Source organism: Hemitrygon akajei, chromosome 29 (assembly GCF_048418815.1).
Source record: "Hemitrygon akajei chromosome 29, sHemAka1.3, whole genome shotgun sequence".
Lineage (NCBI taxonomy): Eukaryota > Metazoa > Chordata > Chondrichthyes > Myliobatiformes > Dasyatidae > Hemitrygon > Hemitrygon akajei.
This window is the reverse complement of record NC_133152.1, coordinates 3,712,767-3,731,339: the sequence shown is the minus strand read 5'-3', so window position 1 is coordinate 3,731,339 and position 18,573 is coordinate 3,712,767. Positions and strand designations below refer to the sequence as shown.

The 18,573-nt window shown below is 40.1% G+C and overlaps 1 protein-coding gene across 2 annotated transcripts in view; it reads right to left on the bottom strand.

Moving 5' to 3' along the window:
• usp48 (ubiquitin specific peptidase 48) overlaps positions 1-18,573 on the bottom strand; it is a 249,502-nt gene that overhangs the window by 51,795 nt on the left and 179,134 nt on the right. For both annotated transcript variants that reach the window (XR_012096644.1, XM_073031653.1), the window contains exons 16-18: positions 17,732-17,856; positions 14,194-14,316; positions 7,770-7,831 (exon numbers count right to left, since the gene is read on the bottom strand). Coding sequence is in view for 1 of the 2 variants with exons in the window: in XM_073031653.1 (XP_072887754.1) it covers positions 7,770-7,831; positions 14,194-14,316; positions 17,732-17,856 (310 nt within the window). In the remaining variant the exon portion in view is untranslated. The remainder of the gene's footprint in view (positions 1-7,769; positions 7,832-14,193; positions 14,317-17,731; positions 17,857-18,573) is intronic.

The window sequence follows — 18,573 nt, the reverse complement described above, 5'->3', positions numbered from 1 at the left end:
CATATACTGTGTCCGGTGCTTCTGGCGTGGCCTCCTGTATATCAATGTGACCAGACGTAGACTGGAAGACCGCTTTGCCAAGCACCTATGCTCCATCTGCCAGAAGCTGGATCGTCCAGTGGCCACATGTCAATTCCACTTCCCATTCCCCTATATTAATCAATGGCCTCCTCTACTGTCGTAAATTAGGAATGAAATTAATAGTTTGGCTATGCAAGAAATCAGGAAAAATTTAATGTTCTGAAACAGAGACATTATGAAAGTGGATCTAAGTCTATTAAAATACTGGCGTGGAAGCTGGCAGAAAATACAACTCATAGAATTAGGAATCCAAGATCAAAAATGATTTTAAAAAAATAAGCTAAGTGAAATTCAAGAAGTTTTTGAAGTGTTTTACAAAACTCTATATTTCAAAGTTCCAGGGAGAAGCATAACCCAAACGGACACCTTCCTGAATTCTCTAGAGTTACCCACTTTAAGCGAAGAACAAAATGGAACAATGACTGCTGACATAACTGAAGTTGAACAAACAGCTGCATTTAGTAGGTTTAAATTAAGCAAGTCATCAGGATCAGATGGGTATACAGCAGAGTGGTACAAAGAATTTAAAAATGAGTTAATTCCTGTCTTACTCCCCACACTGAACTGGGTTCTAAAAAAGGCACAAGTGCCACCCAGCTGGAAAGAAGCGATAATCTCATCTATACCGAAAGAAGGCAAGGATAAAATGGAATGTGGGTCATTTAGACCAATCTCCAGTCTTAATGTAGATTATACATTATGGCCAAATGATTAGAAGAGTTTCTACCCATACCGAAACATAACGATCAGACAGGTTTTGTACAATACTACCAAACACAAGACAATATACTAAGGACACTTCACATTATGGATCATATACAAAAAAATAAAATTGAAGCAATAGTGATTAGCGTAGATGCTGAAAAGGCATTTGATTCCGTTAATTGGAATTTTCTTTACAGAGTTTTACATAGTTTTGGTTTCCACAACACAATTATTAAAACTATACAGGCACCATATGACAACCCTACTGCTAGGATTAAAATCAATGGATATTTATCAAATAGTTTTACCCTAGAAAGGGGCACGAGACAGGGTTGTGCATGGTCACCGCTACTCTTTGCATTATATCTGGAACCATTAGCTCAATACATCAGACAAAATGAAGATATCAGAGGAATTACTATTAAAGGGACAGAGTATAAATTGGCCTGATACGCAGTTGAGATTTTGATCTATCAAGAGCAATCAACATACTCTTTACCTAAATTGATGCAATCCTTTGAACAATATGGTCAATTATCAGGATACAAGATCAACATAGATAAAACCCAATTACTTTCATATTACTATAGCCCACCAAGAGAAATTGAAAGTAGATCTCCCTGGGCATGGCAAACAGAGTCTTTCAAATATTTGGGCATGATTATGCCAAAAGATTTGGCAAAATTATCAGAATGCAATTATCAGCCTATATATAAAAAATTAAGGAAGATCTTACAAGATGGAACCTAATTCCTTTTTTCAGTCTCAGTTCAAGGATTGAATCAATTAAAATGAATATACTGCCCAGACTATTATATCTCTTTCAGACCCTACCAATAGAGATTAATCAAAATCAATTCAACAAATGGAACAAAATGTTATCAAGATGTATTTGACAATGTAAAAGGCCTGGAGTTCGTCTCAAAACTTTGCAATTAGCCAAGGAAAAGGGGGGATTATTATTAGAGATTATTATTTGCAGCACAGTTGAGAGCTATAATAAGTTGGTGCAACCTATCATATGATGCTCAATGGAAAAACATTGACGAGGGGATACTTCCCATCCCCATACAGGCAATTTTGGCTGATAACAACCTACAAAGGTACATAAATACTATTGATAACCCATAGGTGAAATGGACTCTTAAAAATGGAAAACTATTATAAAAGAATATAAACTAGAGTAGTGGTCAAGAGTAGAGTAGAGTAGAGTTAAGCCCAAGATCCCCTACCTCAGTTTTAGTGAAAGGCGAGATCGACTAGTTACACGCATGCGCACCGGGGGCAGAAAAGACCGGAAGTAAAACCCCACAACCCGGAAGTAGAAATAATGTATAAACACCAGGGATACCCACCCCTTTTTGCACCACGGACCTGTTTAATATTGACAACATTCTTGCGGACCGGCTGACCCGGGGGGGGGGTTGGTGTTAAACACGACCAGAATACACCGATACAGGTTCCTTATGTCCAGTCTATTCCGCAATTTTTTTGCGGCTCTTGGCACTTAGTTTCTATCCCGCTTGCTCACATTATTTTCCGCTGATTTCTCAATGCATTTGTCTTTAAGTGCGGGGTACTTGGACTCGGTACCAAAGCTGTTTTGAGGGCTTCATTGCCTTGGACAGCCTCCCAGTTCGAACTGTAGCCTCTGCCCGCTCACTGCCAGACACCTTGGCCAGGTGCAGCTGGTCGTGGGTGGGGTGAGAGGACGAGTTAAGGGCCGGAGGTCCCTGTGCCGGGGCCGCAGTCCAAACAGAGCGACCGACTGAGCAAGGAGTGTGACAGGCCCGCGCCCGCCCCCTTGTAGGATCTATCGGCCAACAAAAGTTTGTTTTAGTAGATTGCAGTGCGGTAGCTGCTCTGATACTTACGAAACCTTGAGCCCGAATTAGGTCGTCTGCGAATATTTTAGCACCAGCTTCCCCACAAACATTCGGTGTGGCGAACAGGTTTAGAGGCAGCGCCCACCTGTCCGCGCTCTGGGCCCACAGCAACGGCACTTCCCGCTGGCCGTGCTCCAGGCCAGTACCAACAGCACTTCCCGCTGGCTGTGCTCCGGGCCAGTAGCATCGGCACTTCCCGCCAGCCACATCAAGCAAACACTGGCATGAGGGTATCAATGCGTTTAGATGACTGATGACCCCGCGTGGGTTCAAGTTCAACAGTCAGCATGACAGGGAATGAAGAAAAGTGCAGCTGACTCATTGTTTCCTCGCAGCCCGGTGGTTGGGGACCAGTGAATTACACTGTGTAGTGCAGGGGAGCTACACGCATGCGCACTGGACAGAAAGAACGGAACTAAAACCCCACAACCCGGAAACAATCTCTCAACAGTATTTGTGTATTTATTTTTCATTTCTTTCGGGATCTACTGGGAAAGTCTCAAAGATCAACCAGTCGATTGCGATCGACGGCTTGGCGACCACTAAACTAGAGGGAGATACTGCAATTCCTAAATGGTGTGCATATGACTCAGATTTTACACCAAATAAACTGGGTGCTAGATTTAAGGACTGGACAGGTAAAGGAATAACAGTTCTTTGCAATATAATGAAAGAAGGAATACTGTTCAGTTTTGAAATGCTTAAAGAGAAACACTTATTAGAAAAACAATACTTTTATCAGTACTTACAGTTGCGACAATATGTTAATAGGACGGTTAAAAATGTAACCAAGGCAAGGACATGCCTGATAGAGCTATTTAGAAAAGCATATAATTCAGATAATGGTAGTAGAATCACTTCAAGCGTGTATAAGGGTTTGTCAAATCTTAAAACACATTCCACTTCATACATTAAAACAAAATGGGAGAAGGAAGGAGGGATAATTATCTCTGAGGAAGAATAGACAATAATATGGAAGTATCAATGGAAGTGTACCAGTTCACAGAAATGGAGGGAGTTCGGATGGAAAAACTTGATAAGATATTTTATTACACCCTCTCAGAAATCCCATTCTGGTAACAACCTCCCTGTTTGCTGGAGAAATTGTGGAAATCAAAATGCAAACCATTATCATATTTTCTGGGAATGCTCCATTATCAAAGACTATTGGAGTGGGCTACACAATGCCCTACAAGACATCTTTAAATGTGAAATACTCTTAGAAAGTAAGACCATATATTTTGGGTATATACCTCAAGAATGGTTGAAAAGAGATAAATAATTATTGAATATACTGCTGGTGGCTGGCAAAAAGACTCTTACTAGGAAATGGTTATCACAGGAGAGCCCAACCTTAAATGCACAGATGGAAATTACAATGAATATTTACAAAATGGAGAAGTTAACAGCATCTGTTAATCATAAATTAGAACAATTTGATTCATACTGGGAAAAATGGTTTAACTACATAACACCTCATAGGCCTGATTTTATCCTCACAAATCAATGAATATGTTGTAAAAAAAAAAAGATCACTCCCTACTTATCCATAGTTTTCTCCTTTTGCTTGTTCTTTCTTTCCTCTCTTTTCTAAAAATGTATACCTCAGATAAATATTATGTGGAGATTTGTGGCATATATGACTTGTGTTGCCTTTAAGGCATTTGTTTAGTTTATAATATTTTCGCTTTAGTAATTCGTTTGTTAGCATTTTTTAGTTAAAGTTAGGATTGTTTAAAGTAAATTCGTTGTCTGTGATATATCGCAGCATGTGATGACGTCACATCCGGTTACACCGCGTCTTGTGGGAAAATACCGGTTTGGAGAAACGGGAAGGAGGGGGCTTATGTGTGTGCAGGATCAGCGCGAGAAAAGTTTTCTTTCTACGCACTAGAAACATCAGTGAAGCAACGCCGTAAGTTCATGAGATAATCAATATGTTGAATTCAAAATGTTAATGCTGATTCTGTTAAAAGTAATGATGATTGATAAAGTTTATGTTTTTTGTTATTTAAAGAGTTGCGGATGGTTTGTGTTGGAAGTGTATTTAAAGCCAGTCGATGGCGTAGGTAGATTCTGACTGTATGTTACACTTTAATGTAATATAGTTGTTGTAGTTCTACTTTTGCAAGTATTTATGATGTAAATGTGATGTCAAGAAGGAAACAAATACTGTATATATTTTGTATTGTTTTATCAACAGTTTTCACCATACGTTAATGTGGAAGAGTGAACAGTTAACGGTTAATCTTACTGGGACCGCCTCATTGTCTGGTTTATGCTTGGTGTTTAGTTCAGAGTTCTTTTACACCTGTGCGAGAACACTACATGACTATATATTTGAAATACATCTTATGGAAATGTTTGTTTGATGATGAACTTCAATAACAAATAAATTACAAAAAAAGGTACCGATTTGAGCAAACATTCAGTTCACCATCTCACATATTCCATCACTGTGTTCCAAGGCTGTTGTGGGCACCACTTATAAGCAGCTACTTGCCAAGATTGCTAGGAGAGCACCTATATCTACTCTGGAAATTACAGAATTTACATGACTTTGCCCTTGCAGAAAAATTAATGCGCTTAATACTCCCTTGGTTAATGCTGTGGAAGGACTCAGCTACTCCTCATGATCAAACTGAATATCCATGAACAATTTGGGATATAAATCAGCAACACATCAAGTTACACTGAGATCAAAGTATATTAGCTCTCCTTTAAAGTTCTGGGAAGACACTCCAATACCACAAGATTGGTTTGATTACAGCCTTACGTATGCCTATTTCTGCTAGGAGCTTGACTATCAACTGACTTTCTAGTTCTCTGCCAACCCACACCCTTTCATCCTATACCCACCCATATCATTCTGTTTGTGAATGTCCTACATTAGAAGTTCAGACCACTCTCCTTAAACAAGAAAACGATATTTATTTGGCAAAGAATGAAGCATCAATGACTAGCCCTGTTTGCCTCATCTCAACTTCCACCCCCAAACCGACTCCATTACACAGCAATCATTTTGGATGACTTCATGGAAGATCAGCTTTATTGACTCTGAACTGTGAAGTTTCTTGGTCGCCCTAAGTGATGAACACTATACACTTATTTCCCTTGGAGGAAAGAAAGTTAGAACATGATATTAACCTAATATTACACATAGTTAAAAGTTTGAAACATCCTAAATTGAAGTGCCCTAATAAAGTTTACATTTCATAAAATGTTACTTCAAGTTAATTTCAAGCCAATAAACATCCACTTAAATCAGTTATGAGTAAGCTAAATAGTAATTTAGAATGAGCATGGAAGCACAGGTCGAATTAAAGTAAAATGCTGACTACTCCATTCAACATTCAGTATGTCATGAGATAGATCCCTCATTGTTTATGAAGTACTGCTTTAAAAAATATGAAATGTTGAAATAGGCTTAGAAGTAAGCCGAAAAATACTGTCCTTGAGTACTGGAGAGGCATAATATGATTAGGAATAGTCAGCATGGCTTTGTCAAAGGGAGGTCGTGCCTTACGAGCCTGAGTGAATTTTTTGAGGATGTGACTAAACACATTGATGAAAGTAGAGCCGTAGATGTTATGTAAATGGATTTCAGCAAGTCATTGATAAGGTACCACATGCAAGGCTCACTGATATAGTAAGGAGACATTGATTACCCAAGGGGACATTGCTTTGTGGATCCAGAACTGGCTTGTGCACAGAAGGCAAAGAATGGTTGTAGATGGGTCATATTCTGCATGGAGGTCAGTGACCAGTGGTGTGCCTCAGGGCTCTGTTCTGCGACCCCTACTCTTTGTGATTTTTATAAATGACCTGGATGAAGAAGTGGAGGGATGGGTTAGTAAATTTGCTGATGACACAAAGGTTGGGGGTGTTGTGGATAGTGTGGAGGGCTGTCAGAGGTTACAGCTGGACATTAATAGGATACAAAAGATAGGCTGAGAAGTGGGAGATGGAGTTCAACCCAGATAAGTGTGAGGTGGTTCATTTTGGTAGGTCAAATATGATGGCAGAATATAGCATTAATAGTAAGACTCTTGGCAGTGTGGAGGATCAGAGAGATCTTGAGGTCCGAGTCCATAGGACACTCAAAGCTGCTGCTCAGGTTGACCCTGTGGTTAAGAAGGCAAACAGTGTATTGGCCTTCATCAATCGTGGAATTGAATTTAGGAGCCGAGAGGTAATGTTGCAGCTATACAGGACCCTGGTCAGACCCCACTTGGAGTACTGTGCTCAATTCTGGTTGCCTTACTGCAGCAAGGATGTGGAAACCATAGAAAGGGAGCTGAGGAGATTACAAGGATGTTGCCTGGATTGGGGAGCATGCCTTATGAGAATAGGTTGAGTGAACTTGACCTATTCTCCTTGGAGCGACTGAAGATGAAAGGTGATAGATGTGTACAAGATGATGAGAGGCACTGATCGCGTGAATGGTCAGAGGCTTTTTCCCAGGGCTGAAATGGCTAGCACGAGAAGGCATGGTTTTAAGGTTCTTGGAAGCAGGCACAGAGGAGATGTCAGGGATAAGTTTTTTTACGCAGAGAATGGTGAGTGCGTGTAATGTGCTGCCAGTGGTGGTGGTGGTGGAGGCGGAAACGATGGTCCCTTTTAAGAGACTCCTGGATAGGTACATGATGCTTAGAAAAATAGAGAGCTATGGGTAAGCCTAGGTATTTCTAAGGTAAGGACATGTTCAGCAGGGCTGTAGGTTTTCTACATTTCTAAAGTTGAAAAGCTAAGAGCAAATTTGTAGATTTGAAAATATTTCAAAATAAAAATTACAATGATTTAATTATGAAGAGTTGGACAATACTAAGTGCTGGTGATAATTAAAGGAAGTATCTAGGTGCACATCAGAACCAAGGTGTAATATTCCAGGAAAGACGAAGTGATACTTGTGTTATCCCATTGGTTTTTTGCTGTTTGTGGAATTGATTAATGAGAAAACTATTTTCCAAATAAAATACAAATAATATCACTCCAATTATTAAAATGAAACATTATTTTTCAACAGTGTTTAGAAACTCATTTGATTCTTTTCATTTATGATTTAAAAAAAACTGAATTGATATATAACAGAATCACCTGATAAACTTCTTCCATTCTTCAACAAAAAACTGGGAAACAACATAAAGAACATCAGTCTCCTGGAAAACAAATTAAGAAACTGTAAATAAAAATATCACAATATATTATGTTACATTATTAAATCAAGTTAGTCAAAGCAGTTCATATTCATCTTTGGAAAAGTATGAGAAATGAGGCTGTATGCTAATAAAAACATTAGCCAAGGTAGTTATAGATATTATAACATATTCTTGAGTAGTATTTTGCTAATGATCAATATTATTGCTCATATTCTTTTTGTTGCTGAAAGTCTGCTGTTATCCTGGTTGAATCCAGTGGCATTTAACAAAAATATGCCGGAATAGCTCAGCAGATTAGTTAGCATCTATTAAGAGAGAGTAAGTGCTTCGATACAATAAACTTCCAACAGCATTGATCTACAGTTGGCCTTCCTTATCTGTGGGTTCCGCGTGCACGGATTTGACCAACCGCAGATCAGGAAAACCTGGAAGTTGAGCATTGTTCGCCTCGTGTCTCGTTCGTTTGCTACTTGTGTTGTGAGCGAGAGGAAGGAGTTTAAGGCTAGTAAAAGATGACTGGCTAGCTATGTAAAGCTCTACAGCCTCAAGAACTTAAAGATCACGGGAGAATCGGGATCGGCTGATGCCGAGGCGGCATCAGCATTCCCAGAAGAGCTACGATGGTTGCGTCTGTACTGATCATGTACGGTGGAATTGAACAGTTTGGGTAACCGCCACCATTTTTAACGGGATCCCACCACTAAACACAACTGTACTTCCCTCTCACTCACTGCTTTCTGCAGGGATCACCCTCTATGAGATTCCTTTCTCTATTCCTCTCTGCCCACTGATCTTCCTTCTAGCACATCCCTGCAAGTGGAAGAACTGCTAAATCTGTTCTTTCACCTCCTCTCTCACCTCTATTCAAGGCTTCAAACAGTCCTTCCAGGTGAGGCAACACTTCACCTGCGAGTCTGTCATCCGGTGCTATGGTGAGACCCAAAGTAGATTGGGAGCTAGTTTTATCAAGCTCCTTTGTTCTGTCCACAAAAAAAAGGAATTCCAAGGGGCCAACAACTTTAATTCCACCGCCCATTCCCATTCTGATATGGTGGTTCATTCCCTCCTCTAACTGCTACAAAGAGGCTACTCTCAGGTTGGGGGTGCAATACTTCATACTCCTCCAACATGACAACATGAACATCAATTTCTTTAACTTTTCCCTCCCCTCTTTTTCCATTCCCCTTCTGGCTCCCCTCTTACCCCCTTCTCTTCTCCTCCCCAGCCTATTACCTTCATCTGGTGCCCCTCCTCCTACCCTTTCTCCTACGGTCCATTCTGTACCCCTATCAGATTCTTTAGTCAGCCATTTTCCTTTCCCATCTCTCAGCTTCTCACTTCATCTCCCACCCCTCACCCACTTACTTTCCCCTCAGGTGGTTTCACCTATCATCTTCCACCTTGTGCTCCGACTCTTCCCCCCATTTTCCTTTTCACACTTCTTCCCCCTTCCTTTCATGTCCTGATTAAGGGTCTTGGCCCAAAGCTTTGGCTCTTTATTCCTCACCATAGATGCAGCCTGAGCTTGCAATCATTACAAGAAGTCGTTTATTGGTGAGGCAGCGTGAGCTTTAAAGAGCTCAAGGCTTTCTGGAACTTTTCAGCAGATTGTAATCATTGCAAAATGTTGTGCATTGGTGAGGCAGCATCAGGGTTAAAAAGAGCTCAGGGTCTTTCAGAACTTTTCAAAGGGCTACAATCATTGCAAGAAGGCATTTGCTGGTGAAGCATTACGAGGTTTAAAAAGAGCTTGGGGCTTTCAGAATATTTTGGTGGGCTACAATCATAACGATCTCTCAGGCACTCAGCAAGGGCCAAGAAAAAGAAGCGAGGTGTAAACAGTCTGGCCATTGTTGGAAGGGCAGGTGTTAGAGAGACCAGGCTTTGGCTCAACAGGCTTAGGCGAGAACAAGTGCAGTCTATAACTTAAGCTTGAGAAACTGGAGGTATAACAATTGTAGGCAGGATGGTAGTTAAGGCAGAAGAATGCTCCTCCTTTGATCTGTGGGATTTCAGAGTATCTCAGTCTCCCTGATGGCTACATCTGCAGGAAGTGCACCCAACTTGAGCTCCTGACTGACAAGGTCAATGAATTGGAGTTGGATGTACTCAGGATCATTTGGGAGGCTGAAAGCCTCAGAAATGAGTCTTCTACTGAGGTGGTCACACCCAGAGTGCAGGCTCCAGATGGGCCACCAAGAGAAGGAAGGACAGTATGCAGTCAGTTTGGGGCTATTTCCCTTAGCCTGTAGCTATCTCCCTCAGCAACAAGTATACCTGTTTGGATACTGCTAGGGGGCACAGCAACAGCAGCCAGTGGCTGGCTCTGAGGCTCAGCAGGGAAGGGTCAGGTCAGGCAGAGTAATAGTGATAGGAGACTCAGTAGTTAGGGGATGGAAGGAGATTCTGGGGCTGCAAAAGAGAGGCCAGGATGCTGTGTTGCCTCCCAGATGTCTCAGAAAGAGAGAGGGTACACATTGGTTCCAATGACACGGGTAGAAAGGATGAAGAGGTCCTGCACAGTGAGTATAGGGAGGTAGGGAGGAGGTCAAAGAGCAGGACCTTCAAGGTATTAATCCCTGGATTACTCCCAGTGCCACATGCTAGTGAGGTTAGGAGTAGGATGATAATACAGATGAATAATTGGCTGAGGAAGTGGTGCAGAGGGGGTGCAAAGTTTCAGGTTTCTGGATCATAGGGATCTCTTCTGGAGAAGATACCACCTGTACGAAAAGGATGGGTTACACTTGAACCTGAAATTGTATAGAGAGGACAGGCAGGTAGGCAGAGGATGTGGTGTGGCTCTGTGGGTTAAAAATGAAATCAAATTTTGAGAAAGAAGTGACATAGGATCAGAAGATGTAGAATCCTTGTGGGTAAATTATGGAACTGCAAAGATAAAAAGACACTGATGCAAGTTATATAAGACCTCTGAACAGTAGCTAGGATGTGGGATAAAATCACAATGGGAGATAGAAAAGGAATGTAAAAAGGGTAATGTTACAATAGTTAATATGCAAATCCATTGGGAAAATTAGGTTGATGATGTATCCCAAGAGGGGGAATTTGTAGGAAGCCTATGAGGTTTTTTTTAAAAAAGCAGCTTAAATTTAAGCCCACTTGGGGAAAAGCAATTTTGGATTAGTTATTGTATAATGAACAGGATTTGATTTGGGAGCTTAACATAAAGGAACTGTAAGGAGCAAGTGATGAAAATATGGTAGAATTCACCCTACAGTTCGAGAGGGAGAAGGTAAAGTTGGATGAATCAGTATTACATTAAAGTAAAGGAAATTACAGAGGCACGAAAGAGGAGATGGGCAAAGTGACTGGAAGCGGAATTACTGTGGAACAGCAATGGCTGGAGTTTCTGGGAGCTATTTGGGAGGCACAGAACAGATACATCCTAAAGATGAAGAAGCATTCTAAAAGGGAGGATGAGGTAACCGTGGCTGACAATGCAAGTCAAAGTCAGCATAAAAGTGACAGCAAATGTTATAGCAAAAATCAGTGGTAAGTTAGATAACAGGGAAGTTTTTTAAAAACCAAAAGAAGGCAACTAAAAAAACCATAAGGGGAGAAAAGATTAAATATGAAGATAATTTAGCCAATACTGTAAAAGAGGAAACCAACATGTTTTTTCAGATATATTAATAAAAAAGAGCAAGAGTGGATATCGGACCACTGGAAAATAACAATAGAGAGGTAGTAATTGGGCACAAAGAAATGGTGCATACAGTTAACAAGTATTTTGCGTCAGTCTTCAACTGTGGAAAACACAGCAGTATGCCAGAAATTTGAGAGTATCAAGGGAAAAAAGTGAATGTACTTAGTATTACCAAGGTGAAAGTGCTTAGGAAGCTGAAAGGTCTGAAGGCAGATATGTCACCTGCATGAGATGGAGTACACCCCAGGGTTTTGAAAGAGGTGGCTGAAGAGATTGTTGAGGCATTAGTCATGATCTTTTAAAAATCACTAGATCCTGGAAAACTGGAAAAATGCAAATGTTACTCCACTCTCTAATGGAAGGAGGTAGAAGAAATGAAATTATAGGACGGTTAGCCTGACCTCAGTGGTTGGGAAGATGTTGGAGTCCATTATTTAGAATGAGGTTTTGAGGCACTTGGAAGCATATGACAGAACAGGTTGAAGTCAAAGGGAACTCTTACACAACAAATCTATTGGAATTCTTTGAGGAAATAACAGGCAGGATAGACAAAGGAGAGTCTGTGAGTGTTGTTTATTTGAACTTTCAGAAGGCCTTTGACAAGGTGCCGCATATGAGGCTGCTTAACAAGATAAGATCAGGCAAGATACCAGCTTGCATAGAAGATGGCTGACTGACAAGAGGCAAAGAGTGGAAATAAAGAGGGCCTATTCTGGTTGGCTGGCAGTGACTAGTGGTGTTCTGCAGGGGTCAGTATTGGGACCACTTCTTTTCACTTTTTATGTCAATGGTTTGGATGACGGTTTTGTGGCCAAGTTTGCAGACAATTTGCAGAAGATAGAAAAATTGGTGAAAGGGCAGGTAGTGCTGTGAAAGCAGAGAGTCTTAGAAGACCTTAGATTGGGTGAATGGGCAAAGAAGTGGCAGGTGGAAATATAATGTAGGGAAGTGTATGGTCATGCATTTTGGTAGAAGGAATAAAAGCATAGACTATTTTTTAAATGGGTAGAAAATTCAAACATCAGAGGTGGATTCCCTAAAGCTTAACTTGCAGGTTGAGTTAGCGGTATGGAAGGCAAATGCAATGTTAGCATTCATTCTGAGAGGACTGGTACATTAGAGAAAGGATGTGATGCTGAGGTTTTGTAAGGCATTAGTCAAACCACACTTGGAATATTGAGCAACTTTGGGGCCCTTATGCAAAAAGGATGTGCTGGCAATATAGAGGTTCCAGAGGAGGTCCACAACAATGATTATGGAAATGAAAGGGTTAATATAAGAGGACCACTTAATGGTTCTAGGCCTGTCTTCGCTGGAGTTCAGAAGAATGGAGGCGGGGGATCTCACTGAAGCCAATTGTGAAGGCCATGCATCTAAGCTGAGAAGATTCAAGTTCAAAGTAGATCGGTGAGGTCATTATTTTATTTTTTTAACAGACAGCGGCGGGTGGCTGGAATACGCAGCTAGGGGTGTTAGTAAAGGCAAATATGATGGAGACGTTTAACAGGATTTTAGGAACACAATGTGCAGAAGATAGGAATATATGCAGTTGTGTCGGCAGAGGGACGGGTTTAATAGGCTTCCAATTGCTAGTGTTATGAGTTTGGTCCAACTTTGTGGCTGAAGGACAAGTTCATGTGCAATACTGTTCTATATTTATCTGACACATGGATACTCCACTTTCCATATGACTGGGTGGTCCTGACACTTGCTACATCTAATAAATGAAGTCAGAAAATTTTTAGATTCTTGTAATGATTTGCCAGAGTAGGGGATCTGTTTATAGGTAGAGGTTTTAAACAAAAATTCAACTCATTTTTGTGTCAGAAACACTAATCAAATGACTTCTACTTTATTTTGCTTTAAATGCTTAAAAATACTTTTCAGTGCCATTTATACACTGACAGTCTCTTCCTATCTTGTACGTAAACTGCATGTGAACATCCTGGAGATTATGCTAAACCAAAATTACGGTTTTTACTTATTTTATTTAGTTTGAGATACACTGCAGAACAGGCCCTTCTGGCCCAACGAGCTGTACTGCTCAGCAACCCTAGCCAAATCACACAACATATTACAATTGCTTCTCCCCGCCCCCATTCTTCTAAACTCCAGCGAATACAGACCTAGAACCATCAAATGGTCTTTGGACTGTGGGAGGAAACTGGAGCACTCAGCCGAAACTCACACATGCGCTCACAGGAAGAAGGTACAAACTTCTTACAGAAGATGCTGGAATTGAATTCTGAACTTCGACACCGAGCTGTAATAATGCGCTCACTACCACGCTATCATAGCGTCCTAAGTGTATAATGACTTTTAAGAATAAGAAATTCTCCGACAACCTACATCATCAAATGACAAATAAACTAGTCATTCATGGCATTGATCTTTGTGGGATGTTGCAAATGCATAACTGCAACAGTGAATGGATAACACTTTAAACTTGAACTCAATGACAATACTGCAAATGAATAGAATGATAAAGTTCCACATATAAACTCAGGTATTTCACAAGTGCTGCATGTTTTACATTGTTCTGATAAGAATCCAAGTTAATATCTTCTAAATGGAAAAAACAAGTTTCCCATTTATAACATTTTTAACGATATACATAATCACAATTTAAATCAGTACCATGTTTCAGATACCAGTTGAGCAAAGACAGTAAAGATATCTGATCAAATCTTCTCACCTCAGGCCATTTGATAATGAGTGGTCTATTTTTATCTTGAAAAAGACACAGAAGTGCTGATTTCTGTTCATTGGCCATCATTTTGCTCAGGGTCTCATTCTCCTCACCTTCCTTTTCTAACACCTTTTCCACAAAATAAAAAGTTTGCTGTTAGACATAGGAAATCATAATCAATTAACAGAAATAGTGGAAGGATTTGGTCAGTTAACTTGAGTAAAGAAGCTGCAGCACTGCATGGCAGTTTATTGTAGCTTGCAGTCTCATATTGTCCCTTCCTTTTATAATTACTTGCATTATTTGCAATGCTTTACATGATAGAGCTGAAGAGTTACTTAGTTTCAATGAAATAATTTAAAAGTTGTTTGTTATGCAGCATGTTTACTCCACTTGCATTCAGGACTGTTCAAATTACAGGCACTAAAGAGAGCTGACTCAGAGTGATACCCGAAGTGGGACCATGATAGGAGGAAATTTGTTGCTAAGATGGAAGGAATTGGCATTGAAAGAGGAGTGGCTATATGTATTGTCATTATGTCTGACTCTATCCTAGAGATTGAAGAAATTCTTAAGGCCATGGAAAATCAACAATAGGTAAGATTTATGTAGTTATTAACACAGACAAGAAAGTGACAGTTAACATAAGAACATTAGAAGGATTAAAAGTTGCAAGTGAGTTTGAAATACTTAAAGGAAAAAGATGTCGAGCTGTGGGACCACTTTGCAACAACAGAAAGCTTGATGAACAAATTGGAGTCCTTGCGTCATACAGCACAGAAACAGGTCCTTAACCCTTATGTCATGTCAAAGATCAAGCACTCATCCGATTTACCAGCACTTGGTCTGTGTAGCCTTCAATGCCTTGGTGATAAAAATATTTATTCAGTGAATATATTAAGTATTGAAAAAGTACCTGCCATAACCAGCTTCTCACACAGTGTGTTACAAATTGCCACCCTACTCTGGGTGAAAACATTTTCCGTCAGATCTCCTCTAACATTTTAACTCTTCATCTGAAACATATGGCCTCTGAGTGTTCAGATTGGATAAAAGAAAGAAGGAAACTTCTGAGAGTAGCTACTATTAATCAGAAGTATGCAGTTAAGCTACAATATCATAGAATCAGAACTGTACAGTATAGAACTGGGTTTTTTGCCCAATCCTTTTGCCTACTAACACTATTCCTATTTACCCACATTATTTCTATCCTTCTATACCTTGCCTATTTAAGTGTCTAAATGCATTGTAAATAAAGCAATTAACTGATTCTACTCCCTCCTCTCGCAGTATATTTTAAATATCAACCACTCTTGTAAAATCACTTTCCCCTCAAATCCTCTTTCCTCACAGAAAAATGGCTACACATTAGTATTCTATTTCCCCCTACTGGGGCCCCACTTTGGGTATCACTCTGTAGGTAGACCTCCTGTGTCCTGAATGCAAGTGGAGTAAATTTACTGAATAATAAACACCTACGCAAGATTAGCAGAACTGGGACTTTTCTCTTTGGAGCGTAGAAAAATGAGAGGGGACTTGATAGAGGTCTACAAGATTATGAGAGGCATAGATAGGGTGGATAGTCAGTACCTGTTTCCCAGGGCACTAATAGCAAACACCAGAGGGCATATGTACAAAATTAAGGGAGGGATGTTTAGGGGAGACATCAGGGGTAAATTTTTTACACAGAGGGTTGTGAGTGCTTGGAATGACTTGCCGGGGGTGGTGGTGGAGGCTAAAACATTAGGGGTATTTAAGAGCCTCTTAGACAGGCACATGAATGAAAGAAAAATAGAGGGTTATGGGATAGTGTGGGTTTAGTACTTTTTTTTAAGGATTATATGGGTCAGCACAACATGGAGGGCTGAAGGGCCTGTACTGTGCTGTAGTGTTCTATGGGTCTATGGTACGTCCTCTTGCTTTTGATACCCCCTACTAAGGGAAAAATTGCTGTATTACTTATGCTTCTCATAATCTTACATACTTCTGTCAGGATACCATCAATTCTTCTTCAATCCAGGGAAAATAAGCTCAGCCTATCCACTTTCTCCCCATAATGAAAGTCATTCAACTCGGAAAACATCTTGTGCTTAATCCAGTGCAGTAACTTATGGGAAGAACAGGTGGGAAATGAATAGAAAGAAAATAACCAAGCAAATCGGGAGTACAATAATTCAAAAGTTGGTTGTCCTGATGCTCCAAGAGTAATAAAAAGTGCCTATGCTGACCATTACCATTCAAAAAGGGGAGATGACACAGAAATGCTGCGCCAAAATTACAGAGACAAAGAGCCATAATCCATCCATGGCAGGAGTTATCAAGGAAAGGAATACTTTAAACATGTGGTGGAAAAGTACTGTGGAATGACAGGAATGTGATGAATATAAAAATGGAAAGCAAAGAGTAATGCATCCCACAGACAATATGAAAACAACATCGGGTATAAGGGAGGACCAGACATGTAAGGACTTGTGCAATTAAGAAAAGCTTCAAGAGATGTGCAAAGTCTTAAAAGGGGAGAGATATGTGAAGTAATTCACAATTAGAGTCATCAGTTGCACCGAAAGGTTTTGATGAAACTGCGTAAAACCTACTAGCTGCTGCTTTGTTTGGATGGAGCACTTCTGGCTGGACTTCAGGAGTGCCCAGTCCACCAGCCCATCAGCCCATGGTAACTCAGGATCAGAGAAAACAACACATTAGGGAAAACTGTGTATGTAGGAAAGGCCATCTATTGAAGACCAGAATAAAATATACCCGGGAATTAGACTTGTAAAATATACACCCAAATTGAATAGACACAGAAGCAGATACTGGATATACAGCCTACATGAGGATCAACTGGAAAGCTGGAAGTGGCCTCTGAGATAAGTGAATGGATAGGATTTCCATATCCACCCTGATACAAAGGGATTGAAAAATGTGGAATGCACAGTCACTTAATATAATTGACATGAAAATGTGTCACCTGTGGCCACTTACTTCAAGAAAGGAAGAATACAGGAGCAAAGGAATCAATCCAGGGTCACAGGTACACAAGGAGAAATATACACTTGGGCTAACAAGATTTTAAAAAACTCATTTCAATTGGGAGCGAAATGAAGAGTTAAGTTAAACTTCTACTGTGATCACCACACTGGCATCTTCATAGGAGGTTTTGGTGAGGGGTATGCCCTCCGATACTATCAACATAGTGAAGCTGGTGAGTGGAGCGTGGTGAATCTGTTCTGATTATGTGTGTGACACCATCAAAAAGTGAATATGGTGTGTAGAGAGGACAGAGGCCAGCATATGACAAATTTTGATTGATAATGTCTATTTCTTCTGGAAATTGACATTATCATGCTTTAATCAAGGACATTTTTTTCAATTGAATAACTGATAAAATCATGTAACTAGATTCCAATCTAACAAAACTGATGAATTTTGATGTTCTCTTCTAAGGAAATATCAATCTCACAGTGCAAGAAACAACAAATAATTTTACAATTTCATTTACTACAATTAAAATTAAATTAAAAAAAAAACTATATATAGCTATTACCTGACACTGGACACAAGGTGAGTGATAATGTATGAATTCTGGTGATTTGGGGAAATAAGCCTTTAGTCTATGCCATGTTTCATCAGAGACAAGTCTTCTTTCACTTTCAGATGTGCATAAGTCACCTGTTGAAAAGATTTGTAAATTATTCAATATTTGTGTTCGTTCTGTTAAATTTCAGACATAAATGTTTCTCTGTTCCTAAAAATCTTTCCAAGTCTATAAATTTCCTGACAGTACAACTATTGCTGGCAGAATTTCAGATGGTGACAAGAGGGTGCACAGGAGTGAGATACATCAACTAGTTGAGTGATGTTGTAGCAAAAATCTAGTACTCAACGGTAGTAAGACCAAAGAACTGATTGTGGACTTCAGAAAGGGCAAGTCAGGGGGACACACACCAGTCTTCATAGAGGGATCAGAAGTGGAAAAAATGGGTATTTTCAAGTTCTTGGATGTCAATATCTCTGAGGATCTCTCCTAAGAGATATGGTATGTCACAAACGACACTCACAGATTTCTACAGATGTTCCATGGAGAGCATTCTAACTGGATGCATCACCATCTGAGGGGCTATCGCACAGGATCAAAATAAATTGTGAACTTAGTCAGCTCCATCATGGGCACTAGCCTCTCCAACATCCAAGACATCTTCAAGCAATGTCTCCAAATGGCAGCATACATCAGTATGGACACTCACAATGCTGGACATGCCATCTTCTCACTGCTATCATCAGGAAGGAGGTACAAAAGCCTTGAAGGCACACATACAATCATTCAAGAACAGGTTCCTCCCCTCTGCCATTTGATTACAATGTAGAACATTGTTGCACAGGTTCATC